The following is a 14,007-nucleotide window of genomic DNA, read 5'->3' as shown; positions in this document are numbered from 1 at the left end:
GCCGGTCTCTGGTACTTGGAAGGGTCATAGAGTCAGCCCCTCAAATGTGGATAACAACACGTGGCTCAAAAGGAAGGGTGTACCAGGGCTGCGGGATAAGGGAGAACCAGGAAATCCACCCTGGAGAAGTTAGGGAAGGGAGATGTACAAAGGCCTTGAATGCCCTCCTTAGGAATTTAAATTTTATCCTGAACACTAAGGCAGATTTATAGGTATGTTCTCTGGAAAGTTCTCCCCAGGGTAAGTTCTCTCCAACATGGATTGAAAAGGGGAATGACTCAGGAGCCCAGAAGTTCAGTGAGGTAGCTATTGCAATAGTGGGGAGGGAAGTCATTAGCTTCAGAATAAGGGGATGAGGGATGGAAAAGAGGCAGATTGAAAAGCACTGGGAAGTGGAATCATCAGGAGTTTTTAAGTCCTCACCTGAGGCTATATTCTTGATTTGAGAGAGAGAGAGACGGAGAGAGAAGAGAGAAACATCAATTGGTTGAGCCACCTGTTCAGGGCAAAAGTGTCAGAATTTTGTAATGGATTAAATGTGGTGAGAGTAGGAGTAAGGGCAGGAAAGGAATGGTCGGCAGCTGCCTCCTGCTGCAATTTTTGATCCAAGGTCAATTCCATCTCTGACATCATAGAAAAATTAATAGCATTCTAGAGCCCACAGCCAGTTCCTGGTTTGATCCCATCACAGAAGACAAAGGTCTGGATGGGTCCATGTGTGCCTGGACAGCTCCCAGGGCTGCGGGCCTCACCCCTCACTGACCCACCTCCCCCAGGGTTCAGTCAGGTGAGGACAGCTCCCATCAGGGATCCATCCCTAAGGGGTGGCACAGGCCACCCTGGGAGATGTGAAACTGCAACCAGGTGTGAGCGCTCCTCAGGGAGGAAGTGATCCTTGCAGTCCCACAAACCAAGCTAAGTGTTCCCACTCTATGGAGCCTCCCAAAGGGGCACAGAGAGTGATAGAAGTGACAGAGGCAGCCCTGTGGGGACTGGGCAGGGGAGAGGACAAAAGAACTGAAGGGGGGAGAGAGACAGAGATACATAGACGGAGAGGACAGAAAGAGACATGGAGAACAGGAGAGAGGCCTGGAAAATAAGAAAGAGGGAACTTGAGAGAGGTAAAGGAGAAAATAAAAGTAAACGAATATGATGAAAGGAAGAGAGACAGGTAGGACACATGATACCCAAGTGACAGGAGACATCAGGAGAGACATAAAAGCATGGAGGAACCAGAAGTGAGGAAGAGGTCAGAAGAGAAGCAGAGAGATGGTGAGGAGGAGCAGAGGGGAGAGTGGGGAAAAAGACCACTTCGTCGGCCATTGCCAATATTGTTAGAATGTGAGTGAAAGAGATGGATTATTGTTCATGGTTCTAAGAATTTAGTTTTCTTAAGCCTTGAATTTTTAAGTTCTATAATATTCTATGTTAATTCATATCTACTACATGTTTATCCCCTATTATGTTCTGAAGATGTTAGAAGTCTGTTTCGCTATCCTTGGCTGAGCTGCAAGTTCTCTCATGCTCCACCCTGCCCAGCTCTCCCATCTAGAATCTCTCTCTTCCTCCTGGTACTCATTGTTGTAGAGGGAATGTGGGGTGGGAGAGGACAGAGAAGCAGAGAGGTAGGGAAGGGGCTGAGAGATGGAGGAAAGAGGGAAAGCGCTACCCTTTTGGTGCCCACACTGAAAGCTGGGTAGAGGGAGCCTGGCTCAGGGACTCTTGCAGAGCTGGGAGGTAAAGTCACATCTCTGGACTCACCATGACACACCTCTGGGTTCATCTAAATGGCCCAGAGCCCTGCTCTGAAATAGGCTCTCCCACCTGGCTACCTTGTCCCACTTTATCCACCTGGAAAATTTGGCCAACAGTCCCTGGCTATGGACAGGGATCAAAAATGTCTCCAGTGAGAGAGGGTGGCCTACATGGAGCTCTACTCAGAACCCAGTAGCCAGAGCACAGAGTGGGTCCCAAGAGAGCCAAGTAGGGCCTGAGACCTGTTGCCAAAAAATACCTCTGCCTGGGACTCTGAACTCTGACCTCTGACCTGATACCCCTACCCCTAAGCCCTGGTGCCTTTTTTCTCTTTGATTCATCCTGGTTGTGCCTCTAGGTTTAGTTCGTTATGGGTTTATCATTTGCTTTACCTACAGGCTGAACCAAAACCTGACCGCACATTAAACAAAGGGAAGGAACCTGTCCATTGAGGGGAAGAGACAGCCAAGATAGGAGACATACTCTAGGCTGATGGTCAGGAGACCCAGGGTCTGGCCCTGGCCTGTCACTAACCTTCTGGGTGACCCTAGACATCCCTGCTTTGCTCCAGGCCTCAGGATCCATATCTACAAAATGAAAGGTTAGGACCAGAGCAGTGATGGCATAGGGTCACCTGGGAACTTTTGAAACATACTTATGCCTGGGACATACTCCCATGACCTAGCTGGTCTGGTTCCAGGCCCAGGCACTACTTTTGTTTTGTTTTGATTTTTGTCTTTTTAGTTCCCCAGGTGATTCTAAAGTTTATCCACAGTTGAGAAGACTATGCTAAAGCAGTGCTTTTCAAACTTTAGTGTGCATAGGAATTACTTGAGGATCTTATTAAAATTCCCAGATTTTCCTACTGAATGCAGATTCTGATTCAATAGATCTGAGGTGGGAACCTGAGAGTCTACATTTCTAAGAAGTTTCCAGATGAGTCTGTTGATGCTGGTCCAGGAACCACAAGGCTGGAGAGGTGGGCAGTGAGCACAAGGTTCTGTGTGGGCCCACCTTGGGCTGTCGGGAGCTCACCAAACCTATGCATTTAAAGGAGCCCTAAAACCCAATTTAAGATGTTCAGCTTTTGTTTTGGTTGGAATAGGCAGATAAAATCACAGATTTAATTCCTCCTCTTTAGATTAGGGTATGAGTGTCTGACTAAGGGCTTTGAAATGCGATGGAGAAGGGTACCCTAGAGTAGTCTGAAGGCCCTTGGCTCAAGACAGGTGGGGGTAGTGCAGGGCAGTCTGTGTGCACAATTCTCTTCACAGGCTCCAGCTGGATTTTGACCGCAGCTCACTGCCTCCACCATTCACTGGATCCAGAGGACCCAGTCTTCCACAGCTTTTACAGGCTCACCCCTTCTGACTTCAAAATCATTGTTGGTGAGTGAGGGGCAAATTGATTCCTGAAGCCAGTTGTGGTTCTGGGAAAGGGGTATGTCCACTAACTCATTCACCAGGGCAGGACACCTGGGGTGAAGATCCAGCTGAGACTGGAGTCCAGGGACCTGAGTCCAAGCTCAAGGCAATGATTTCCAGGTACAGGGACCATGAGCAAGTCTGTGAAGCCTAGGCCTCAATTTTATGATAGGAGAATAAAGAGCCCAGTCTAGTTTCCAAAGATGCTTCAGGCTTCTATGAATCCATGGTTTCAAGTGGACAATACACATACAACCCAAGCTTCCCCTCCCCAAGACCACCAGCTAATTCAACTCAATTCCCTACTGATACTATGCTAGGATCTAAAGACACAAGCATTCTTAAGATCCAGCTCCTTCCCACAAGGAGCTTACAGCCTAATAAAGGAATAAAATATGACCAGGGAGACCTCTGGTATAAGAAAAAAAGCAGTAAGTTCTGGGGGAGAGAAACAGATAAAGCATCTTGGGAGTACAGAGGGAAAAGACTTCTAACTGAAGAATCCAACTCAAGAATTGAAGAGGCTTCATGGAGGTGGCAACACAGGATCCAGGCACTGAAGGGTGGTTATGTGATTTGAACATGTGGCAATGAGCACTGGAATGAGTATTTTAAGGCAATGAGATCATCTTATGAAGCAAGACAGAGATGTAAGCCAATGAGAATATGTGTGGAAAAGAAGGTAGGGCAGGATGGCTGGGAAGGGTGTGAAGGAAAGTATTAAAAGAATTAGAGCTGAAAACACAGGCTGGATGGGACAGGGACCTGCAGGGAGCAAGATGAGACCTTATTTTCTGTGCCTCCATTGTCTTCATGCCTCATGTGCCTTATTCTTGCACAGGTAAACATTGGAGGTACCGGTCAGATGGGACCGAACAGCATCTCGTGGCCAAACACATCTTCCTCCATCCCCTGTATGACCCCAACACATTTGAGAATGACGTGGCTCTAGTGGAGCTGTTAAAGGGCCCGGTGCTGAATGACTTTGTGATGCCCATCTGTCTGCCGGACAGGCCCCCGGAGGAAGGTACCTCTCCCCACCCCTGATCTCACCTCTGCAGAATAGCAGTTGCCTCCACAGAGACTTCTTCTCTGGCATCAGTGAGGCTCAGGTGCCAACAAAGCCAGCTGACAGCGTCTGCATGATTCCTCAGCTACCTCCCCTAAAACAGCTAAGTCAGAACTGGTTCCAAGGTAGCACATAGTAAACAGGCAGGCTTGTTCAGTGCTGTAAGTACTGTATCAGTCAGAATCCAGATGGGAGAACAGAAACCAGACCAATTATTGTAACAGAGAGACTCTAACATAGGGTGTTGGAGGACTGGAGAAGTAAAGGGGGATGCTGAGATACTGGGGATAGTACTTGCAGGAAGAAACCACCACTCCTGGGGCTGAGGGAACACATGGAAGAGGATGGAGTTATAGAACCCAGAAGCTTGGACAGGGAGCCTGTGGAGCAAGAACCCAGACCCCTGTGCTGACAGTGTCAGGGAAAAGAGCTGGAACCAACCACCACTGCTTGGGTAAGAAACTGTTGGTAGGGTTATGCCAACAGTAATGGCAAGTCTTCCTGGAATTGCCCCCCTTTTTGCAGAACCACCTGTGACAAAGCAGAAATGCCATTTTAGAGTCTCATTCACTGCATCATAGAGCAGAGTATAGAAGGCTAAGTTTGGAGCTGAGGGACAATATCTTAATCACCAGCATAGACTCAAATTCTCATGCCACTATTTCCTAGTTGGTTGACCTTAATGAAGTTGTGGAACCTCTGGCCCTCTGCCTCTACACTGAGGATAATACCTCAGGGGGTAGTTGTGATATTTAAATAAAATATTATAATTAAATATATCCAATATAGAGTGAGAGCCCAACCCAGGGCAGTTAGTTAGCTTCCCTTCTATTAGAAGTGCAGTAGTGCCATATCACAGCTAAACTCCTTTAGTTCAAAGAAGTTATAAAAAAAATACTGAGTAGAATTTGAAAAGTATTTAAGTGGAACAAGCCAACAGGAAAGACACAGGTATGGCTCTGACTCATCAGATGCCATGTGCCTACTCTGTGCAGTTGCTTTATATTCATTAACTTATTTACCACTTATAAAAGCCTTGTGAGGTGGTATTGTAGTCCCATTTTCCAGACGAGAAAACTGAGGGTCAGCAAGGTGAAGTGACTTACCCAAGGTACAGCTTGTAAGAGCAGATCAAGGGGCCAGAATCCAGGTTTTTCAACTTAAAAGTCCACTGCTATTTTCAGGATCCAGGCTTTTTATTTTTCTTCAAATTAAGAAATAAGTTCTCTCTCAGTGCTCAACCCATTTCCACAACTCTCTGAGATTTGCCAACTTTATAGACTTCTAGAATATCAAAGCTGGGAGGTAGGGAAGTAAGAGGATCCCAAGTCCGGCCTCTTCATTTTATGGATAGAGAAACTGGGGCTCAGAATGGGAGGGAGGAGTGAAGGCTTACTAAAGGTAGCATAGTATATTGTGGACTAGGCCAGACCACCCCCGACAATTATTGATTGAGCACCTACTATGTGCTAGCAATGTTGCAGGCATAGGGATATAGCAGTGAACAAGACAGAGGAGATGACTGCCTTTGTGGAGCCCAGGGTCCATGCCAGCTGGCAGTGGGGAGAATAGACAACTAAACAAACCAGCTAATGATTCATAGAAACAAATTCCTAGACCGTTGTTACAGGTAACCTCCAACCCAGCAATCTTCCGCCTCACCAAACTGCCTTTCTCAGAGGGTAAAAATGCAGCCCTTCTTCCTCAGGCAGAGGATGATGGGGCTGTAGGGCACTCCCTTCTGAAAACCCCACAGACAGCCTCTCTGCTCCCACTGTGTCTTTTCTCCTCCAGGGGCCATGGTCATCGTCAGTGGCTGGGGGAAGCAGTTCTTACAAAGGTTCCCAGAGACCCTGATGGAGGTGAAGTTCAACTTATGCCCTGCAGAATGTGACACCTCTGCCCTGCATGGGACCTTCCTGCTCCATGTTGCCACTCGGGGACTTGGAGGCTTGAGCAGAGGGTGGTTGAGGAAGACACCAGGGGCTCACACTCACCTCAAAGTTCACTGGAACTGTGAACCCAACAAGTTTGATCTGTCTGTTCTGCATAGCATGGGTCTCCAGTCTTTAAACATTGTTGGCTGTTTCTGTAGCTCAGCTCATGGAAATTCTTGCAGAAAACAGCAGACTAGAATATCCAAAAGGATGGTCCATCTGTATATGATAAAGACTCATATAGCAAATTAAACATGAATGGGCCACAGAATAGGCTCTTGAGAGCTGCAGTTCTTGTAGTATACACTTGACTGTTGCACTTAGAACTTCACATTCCTATCATTACATAAAAGAACACTGAACTAGAAATAAGGAGCCATGGCTCCAAGTCCTGGCTGCTACTGACTTGCTGGGTGATCTTAAACAGGTAATTTGCCTCTCTACACGATAGAATAGTATCTCAAGTTGCAAAGTCACGAGCAACACTGGATGTTCTCCAAAAGCTGACTGGCTCTGACATGACTGGGTCCTATGACTGCCATGGCTTGTTTCTAAATCCTTCGACATATGTTATTTTAATGTACTTTAAATTTTTCAAATTTGCAACAACCATCCATCCTTCATTCATTAACTCCCAGGTGTTTATTTGGTGTCTCCCAGTACTAGACATTGTGCTAGCTACTGGGTACGCTGGGGGACAAAAGGACAGCCCTGGTCCCTGGCCTCTTGGCGCTGATAGTCAAGTGCAAGGTACACAAAGTAGTTTTTGATGTGATAAATGTGATGATGGAAAAATGTGGAATGCTCCGGAATGGCTAGACAAGCATTATTATCACCAGTTTACACATGACAAAACTGGAACTCAGAGAGGGCCAATGACTTGCCCAAGGTCACACAGCAAGTTCATGACTGAGACTGTACTGGATTATGCATCTCCTGATTCTCCATTCAGTGTTTCTTCCCCTGTACCACAGGGCAGTTTCTGAGACCAGGTCTAAGGGAGTCCCAGGCTCATCCAGGATGGGGATGGGGATGGGGAGGAGGCAGTTATAAGGGTTGTCAGAACAGCAGGAACTCCTGGTCCTGGAGTGGGGACCAACAATGGCCTTGTGTTTCAGATTGAAATCCCAATTGTTGATCACCACACCTGCCAAAAGGCCTATGCCCCAACGAAGAGGAATGTGACCAGGGACATGATCTGTGCTGGGGATAAGGAAGGTGAGTCAAGAGGCTAGCATATAATAGGGCACCACCTGCCAAGAAGTGGTGCAGAGCCCAGCAATGGAAAGGCTGGAGACCTTGGAGTCTGGTAGGCTGAACAGTGAGAGAGGGGAAGGAAGGTCGAAGAAAGGTCATGAAAGGAAGGATTCCGCTGGAGAATCTGCGTCAGAGAGGAGTGCTAAGAAATTTCCATTATCCCCTTCTCCAAGTTCAACTTTTCACCTATGAAACAAGAGAGTTCTTAACCTGCCCTTCCTAAAATCACTCTGAGGAGGCCTGACCTAGAACTTCTGAGCCCAGATTTGAGTCAAATGATCTGCTTGTGCCCCCTCGTGTCCAATTCTCTGAACTACAAGTCAGCGGTGGGGAGAAGGAGGATCCTTTGGATTTGGGGTTAGGGAAGGGGACAGGTTATTTTAACCTGAGTATCTTTTTTGTTTTTTCATATAGGGGGGAAAGACGCCTGTGCGGGTGACTCTGGAGGTCCCATGGTGGCCCTGGATAGAGAGAGAGGCCACTGGTACTTGGTGGGCATAGTGTCCTGGGGCGACGACTGTGGAAGGAAGGACCGCTACGGCATATATTCCTACGTCTACAGCAACAAGAACTGGATCCAGACAGTCACCAGTATGAGGAATTGAATTCAGTTTTTCAACACCTGTCCGTGGTCAGTCAGCAGCAGAGGATAATTATCTGATGCAAGACACCTTTGCCCTTCACCCACCTCAGTCAGCCCATTACTGGCCAATAATGGGGCCATCTCAGCCCCATTTTCTCCTTCTCTAAAGCAGCAGAGTAGCTGAGTGATCAGAACACAGGGCTGAATCCAGCCTCTATCACTCAGTAAGTTTGTAACAGTGGGCAGGCGACTTCACCTCTTTGAACCTCAATTTCTTTGTCCATATTCTGGAAATGACACACCTTACCTACCTCATAAAAGTTTGGTGAATACTGAATTAATTAGTATGTACACAGCTCTTAGCGCAGTGCAGGCATAAGCTAAGTGCCCAACATATGTAACTTAGCAGTCAATGTGTCTACCAGGCAGGCGAAGTTCTCTTACAAATCCTGGCTGGGTCTTAAGGGTGACTAGTGTGTACCCTTCCCCTCAACTTTGACCACTTCTTTCATCTGCCCCCAAATGCTCTGTGCTTCTGTGCTACCACACACCTTTCCCAACCCCAATCCCTGCCCCCCATAATAAAAGAAAAAGAGAAAAGTCCTACAGCATGTCCCACAGCAATGTGTGAGCTAGACACCAAATTGTGAGAGAGCCTTGCAAGAAGCAGGGCAGGGAGGGAGACTGGGAACAGTCCGCTGGGAAGCCAGACACCAGGTTCTAGAACTAGCTCTGCCCCCAGCTCTCTGTGTGACTATAAGCAGGACTACCCCTCATCCCAAAGGACCCTCCAGCTCTGACTGTCTAAGATGCAAAGAAGCCATTTTTCCTTGAGGAGATGAGTTAAAGCCAAATAACCAAAAGGCAAAAACTACCTTAGGGTTTAATAGAGTTTTGACACAGAGAAAATACTGCTGCTGCAGCAACCTCCACCCTCATTCACCACCCCCTGGTTCCCAAAGACATAGCCCAGGCAAAGTGCTAGTCAAGGAATCTTCCCTTGTTCCTAAACACAGCGTCAGCCCTAGACCCCAACCCCCTTCCCTTTCTGAGAATCTGAGCTGCACAAGGTCAGCCCTGATAGGCTAGACTCAGGCCCCTGAACCCTCCCTCCCTGTGTCCACAGCTGACCCCACACAGCCATTCTTCGGATTCCTCACCCCTATTCCTTACCCTGAACACTCTAGCCCCATGTGGTGATAAGTGTTTCCCATGCAGAATTTCCTTGGAGAGCCAGCTCCTGTCTCAGGAAGTTCCTAGAGAACTCACTCCATCCAGAACTCTGAGATTTAAGCCCATCAGGCATCAGAAGTCCTAAGTCCCTGCCTAGTTCTATGAAAATCTGTCTTCACAGCAGACTTCAGTTCTTGACTTGCGCTGGAGCTGCTGGAATCATTCAGGGTCTCTTGCTGAAAGAAAGCACAAGGAATGAGACTGAAACTTACGGACACTAAGCCTAAGGCTGAATGCTCAGGGATAGCAGGTCACAGGCTGCTTCTGGTTCTTTGAGCTAGTCATTCTACCTCTCTGTGCCCTGCAATTTACTCTGGAAAGGGAAGATGACAGTGGGACCCAACTCCATCAGACATTTGTCAAGCAAGCTCGAGATCCTTTTCTTGCACCAAAGAAGAAGTGTAATGCAAAGCTTTGGAATTGTCCTAGAGCGTTCCAAAACACCATACCTTCCTGATCCGCAGCACAGCCTGGGAATCCTCATGTACCAGGCTGTGCTAACCGCTCCAGACACTGCTGAGATGAGGGGAACATGATTCCTACCTTCCAGGAGCTCCAAAGGGAAGAACTGACACATATACAAATGCCCACCTTGAACAGAATGAACCCCCCACCCCACCCCATCACAGATGTGTTGAAGCAACATGGAGGCACTGGAGAAGGGAACATCAGGAAGGCATCCCAGACAATGTGGTGCTGGAGCTGAACTTTGAGGAGGGCGGGCATTCCACAGGTAAGACAAGGAGGCCTTCCAGGTGCAAAGAGAACAGAGCAAACAAATGTTCCCTGAGGCTTTCTTCAGATGACACTATCTTCACTCACAAAAATGACATGTCTAATAGACTCATGTTCTGATTCTGGAATAAGAACCAACATTTAAGGGGACTTTCTCCTTAAAGTCAGACGACAATGAGACTTAGCCTCAGGATTTGTATACGTATACAGGCTCCCCTCCCCCACTAATCAAAAGGAGAGCCTTCCTGTTAAGCCTCTCAAAAGCCAAAATAGTGCACAGTGAAGGAACAATTACCTTAGGACACATCTTGCTAACTGATGCACAAAATAAACCAAGATAAAGGTGCTCACAGACATGGTTCATAGCTATGGCACCTTGATACTGAGATGCTGGGCCTGGTTCCCAGGCAAGGAGCTTGGTCAGGCCACTATTACTGCTCAGGGTGCTCAATGTTTCTGTAAGAGCTTGCTGCAAAACAAACTCTGAACCCTAATTTTGCTTTTCATCTTTTTTTCTTAAAACTGAAAATTCTCTTCAGATTTCTTTTGGCTAGTGGAACAGGTACTAATGTAATGTACTTTTTTGTAAAAGTGAAGAGCAGTAAATCAAACCTTCAAAAAGCAGAGGATATCTGTCTGTACTAACTTCAGGCTGGACACAGTGTATCCCATCTATTCTCCCAACTGCAACTTCATTCTTATCCCGAGGAAACGTCTACATGTGCTGTATAAACATATGTCAGCCCCAACACTGCTGCTAAGGTCCAAGAAACCTAAATCTCTCACAGAGTCATAGAAGCAGAGAGTTGGCGTGTCTGTTAGGACCATCTTGTCTAACTTCATGACCTCTTTCTTGAACATTTCTGGAGATGGGAAACCCACTACCTCCAAATGCAGTCCATTCTAACTTCAACAGGAGCTGCCTCTTTAAAAAGTCTCTTCTGTGCAACCAAATCCACCTCCCTAGAATATAGTTTTTATATCTAAAGCTATGATTTCATACCACAAAGGTTGTTATTGTCAATAATGATCATGCCAATTTCATTAGCAACAGAAGCTGTTGTTCTTGTGGGTGACTACGCATTTGTTCCAATAAACATCTGCATTGAGTCAAAGCATCCTGTTTGGCTTATGTTTTGCATGCACTGATGGTTCTGGTGACTTGTGTTTTCATTCATCAACATTTCTCTGTATCTGATTAGGAACACTGTACCATGAAGAGAGAGACCATGATGAAAAGATCATACTGTCAATACAATAGCATGTCTTAAGTTTTGCTTAAGACATGCTGTTCTGATTAAATACCTTGTCCTACTTTTCCTGTAAATTAGCAAAATATCAGGATACCAATTTTTCAGCATCCAAATTATATTCCTTGATTGCCATCCATATATAATAGAAAAAATTTATTTTGGATTATGTGCTCAGTTGTTTGGTTCAGAAAATATGCCACCATGCCTATGAGTGGCCTGTTATGGATTGGAGTACTTTCTTTCTGCCATGAGTTAATATTTCCTGATGACATGGATCTAAGAATCAACACCACCAAGAAGTCCTTCAAGAAAAGCTAAGTAAGAATCAGGGATGGGAAAGATATCCCACTCAGGTGGCAGAGAGGGCAGCCAGTCTGATCTAGATTGGGCCTTGAAACCAAGACACTTAGGTTCCAATGCAGCATAAGTTGAATCCTGTATTCACTTAATTTCTCCATCTATAAACTGGCAGAGAAATCTTTGCCCTACCCCTCCTCAGGGTTATTGTATCAGAAAAATAGCAAATGTGAAAGAACTTTGGCAACTAATTTAGCTCACACATAAAAAATTCTATGGGAAATATTCACTAATGATTTTGAGCACTTACTATATGATTGAAACTACATTAAGCTCTTACATGAGCATCTAATTTAGTAGTCACAATGACCTGTGATGAAAGTACTTCAGTATCGCCATTTTACAGGTGAGCAAACTGAAGCACAGTGAGGTTAAAAATCTTTAGGCCCAGCCTAAAAAGATAACACCCCATAGCAACAAGCACACATAGTATTCAAATTTTGGTTCCTAATACTATTTTCTAATAAAAGAAACTCCTTGATGAAATGGCTGATTCTGGGACCAGGACAGGAAATATACCCTGCCCTATTATGGGTATACTGCTGGTACAAGATGAGCATAAAGCAACTTGTTTGAGAAAGTCAGGAAGTCACACAATGATGAAAGTATGCTGAAAGGACACAGGAGCTAATGGAAGAGCTCCAATGGCCAAAGCTGGAATAATATGAACAAGAAAACAAATTAATAGTATTGGATTATAACCCAAAGTATAAAGTAAATATCTGTGAGCACAGCCTTATATGAACAAATTACTAATATGATAAATAAATAAATAAACAGGGAAGAATAGATAAATCTCCCATGGAGAATGCCAAATAATTTATGTAAATACTTTGCTCCAAAGGAGATGAAATAACTCTCCATCCCTTAAGTGTGAGCTGCACAGAGTGACTTCCTTCCAAAGAATGCAATATGCAAATGGGGGAGGGGGAGGAGTAACTTCATAGTGGAGAAACCTGACAAAACACTACTTCGGCCAGGAGATCACAGTTAATACCAACAGTGATAAGTCACGTTGATAGTATGTGACCTTGATATGCTGTGATGAAAGTGGCACTGCACTTTTGCATTTTTTCTTCCCAAATCTCATAACCCCAGTCTAATCATGAGAAACATTACCAGAAAATCCCATTTGAGGGATATTCTAAAAATACTTGACCAATATGCCTCAGATGTAAGGTCATCAACAATAAGAAAAGTTGGAAAAACTGTCACGGTCCAGAGGAGCCTATAACAAGTTGGATCGTATCCCCAAAAAAGATACGTTGAAGTCCTAACCCTCAGCACATCCAAATGTGACCTTATTTGGAAGTATGGTCATTGCAGATATGGTTAGTTAAGAGAAGGTCATACTCGAGTAAGGTATGTTCTTAATCCAACATGACTGGTGTCCCCATAAGGAGAGGAGACACAAGACACAGAAACAGGAGAGAGATCATCATGTGGCAACAAAGTGTGGACTTCAGTTAAGAATAATAAATGAGCCATATGAATGTAGGATGTTAATGATACAGAAAATCGGTGAAGGTTATATGGGAACTTTATGTGCCATCTTTATAATTTTTCTGTTAATCTAAAACCATTCTAAAATTAAACACTTATATTTAAAAAGTATAGTCCAAGATCTCTCTCTCAGTTAGGAGGTGAGGGTGCTGGGATTTGAAACTGGTTCTGATGGACTCTGGAGTCCAGGTCCTTAGGGCACTAGTTCTATACCCAGGCTTCTCAAAGTGGGCTGCACACAGGAGTCACCTGGGAAGTTTATAAAACTACTGATATCTGGGTCCCACCCCCAGAGATTCAAATATAATCAGTCAGGAGTAAGGCCTGAGCACTGGGGTTGGGGTTGGTAAAGTTCCACAGATAATTCTAAGGTGCATATGCTTTGAGAACCACGTTTCTGGGCAATCCAGCTGGTATGGGACACCTAAAGAATGTTAGCAGCCTCTATTACCCAAGTTTGGGTGTTGGGGTTAGGTTACATGGTCGGCAAGGAGCAGAGATGATGTGGGAGCCCTGCTGCTATAGGCCATGGTCCAGAACGTTCCTGTGACTCCCAGCAACACCCCCACTCAGAAATTTCTGTTGCATTGGTGTTTTCCTGGGAAGAACAGTCTCCTTTACTTCGCAGTGGAAACTGAAGAAGGGGAAGGCATTCCAGGCACGAGGCATAGCATTTGTGACAGCTGGGAGATGAAATGGCCGTGGGTTTGCAGGAAACGGAATGAGTTGGTGTCCCTGGAGAGCCAGACAGATTGGGAGAAAAAAAGAACACCACGAGGAAGATCTGAAGTCTCTGCTGGGATGCTCAGCTTGGTTCAGGGAATGGGGAGACATTTGAAGTTTTAGGACCAAGGAGAGACATGACATGATCAAATGAAACAATAGTGCAGAGTCAGCTAAG

General features: G+C 45.6%; 1 protein-coding gene across 1 annotated transcript in view; it reads left to right on the top strand.

The window, feature by feature from the left end:
- The window catches only part of MASP1 (MBL associated serine protease 1), a 62,359-nt gene extending 51,251 nt beyond the window's left edge, over positions 1-11,108 (top strand). Inside the window, exons 12-16 of the mRNA XM_045850864.1 lie at positions 3,030-3,143; positions 4,021-4,206; positions 6,043-6,110; positions 7,304-7,403; positions 7,857-11,108. Of these exons, the coding sequence (XP_045706820.1) occupies positions 3,030-3,143; positions 4,021-4,206; positions 6,043-6,110; positions 7,304-7,403; positions 7,857-8,047 (659 nt within the window). The 3' untranslated portion in view covers positions 8,048-11,108. The remainder of the gene's footprint in view (positions 1-3,029; positions 3,144-4,020; positions 4,207-6,042; positions 6,111-7,303; positions 7,404-7,856) is intronic.
- The last annotated feature ends 2,899 nt before the right edge of the window (positions 11,109-14,007 follow it).

Source organism: Phyllostomus hastatus, unplaced genomic scaffold, assembly GCF_019186645.2.
Source record: "Phyllostomus hastatus isolate PE091 unplaced genomic scaffold, TTU_PhHast_1.1 phas_contig_86, whole genome shotgun sequence".
Lineage (NCBI taxonomy): Eukaryota > Metazoa > Chordata > Mammalia > Chiroptera > Phyllostomidae > Phyllostomus > Phyllostomus hastatus.
The sequence above is the reverse complement of the archived record's forward strand: the minus strand, read 5'-3'. Positions and strand labels throughout refer to the sequence as shown.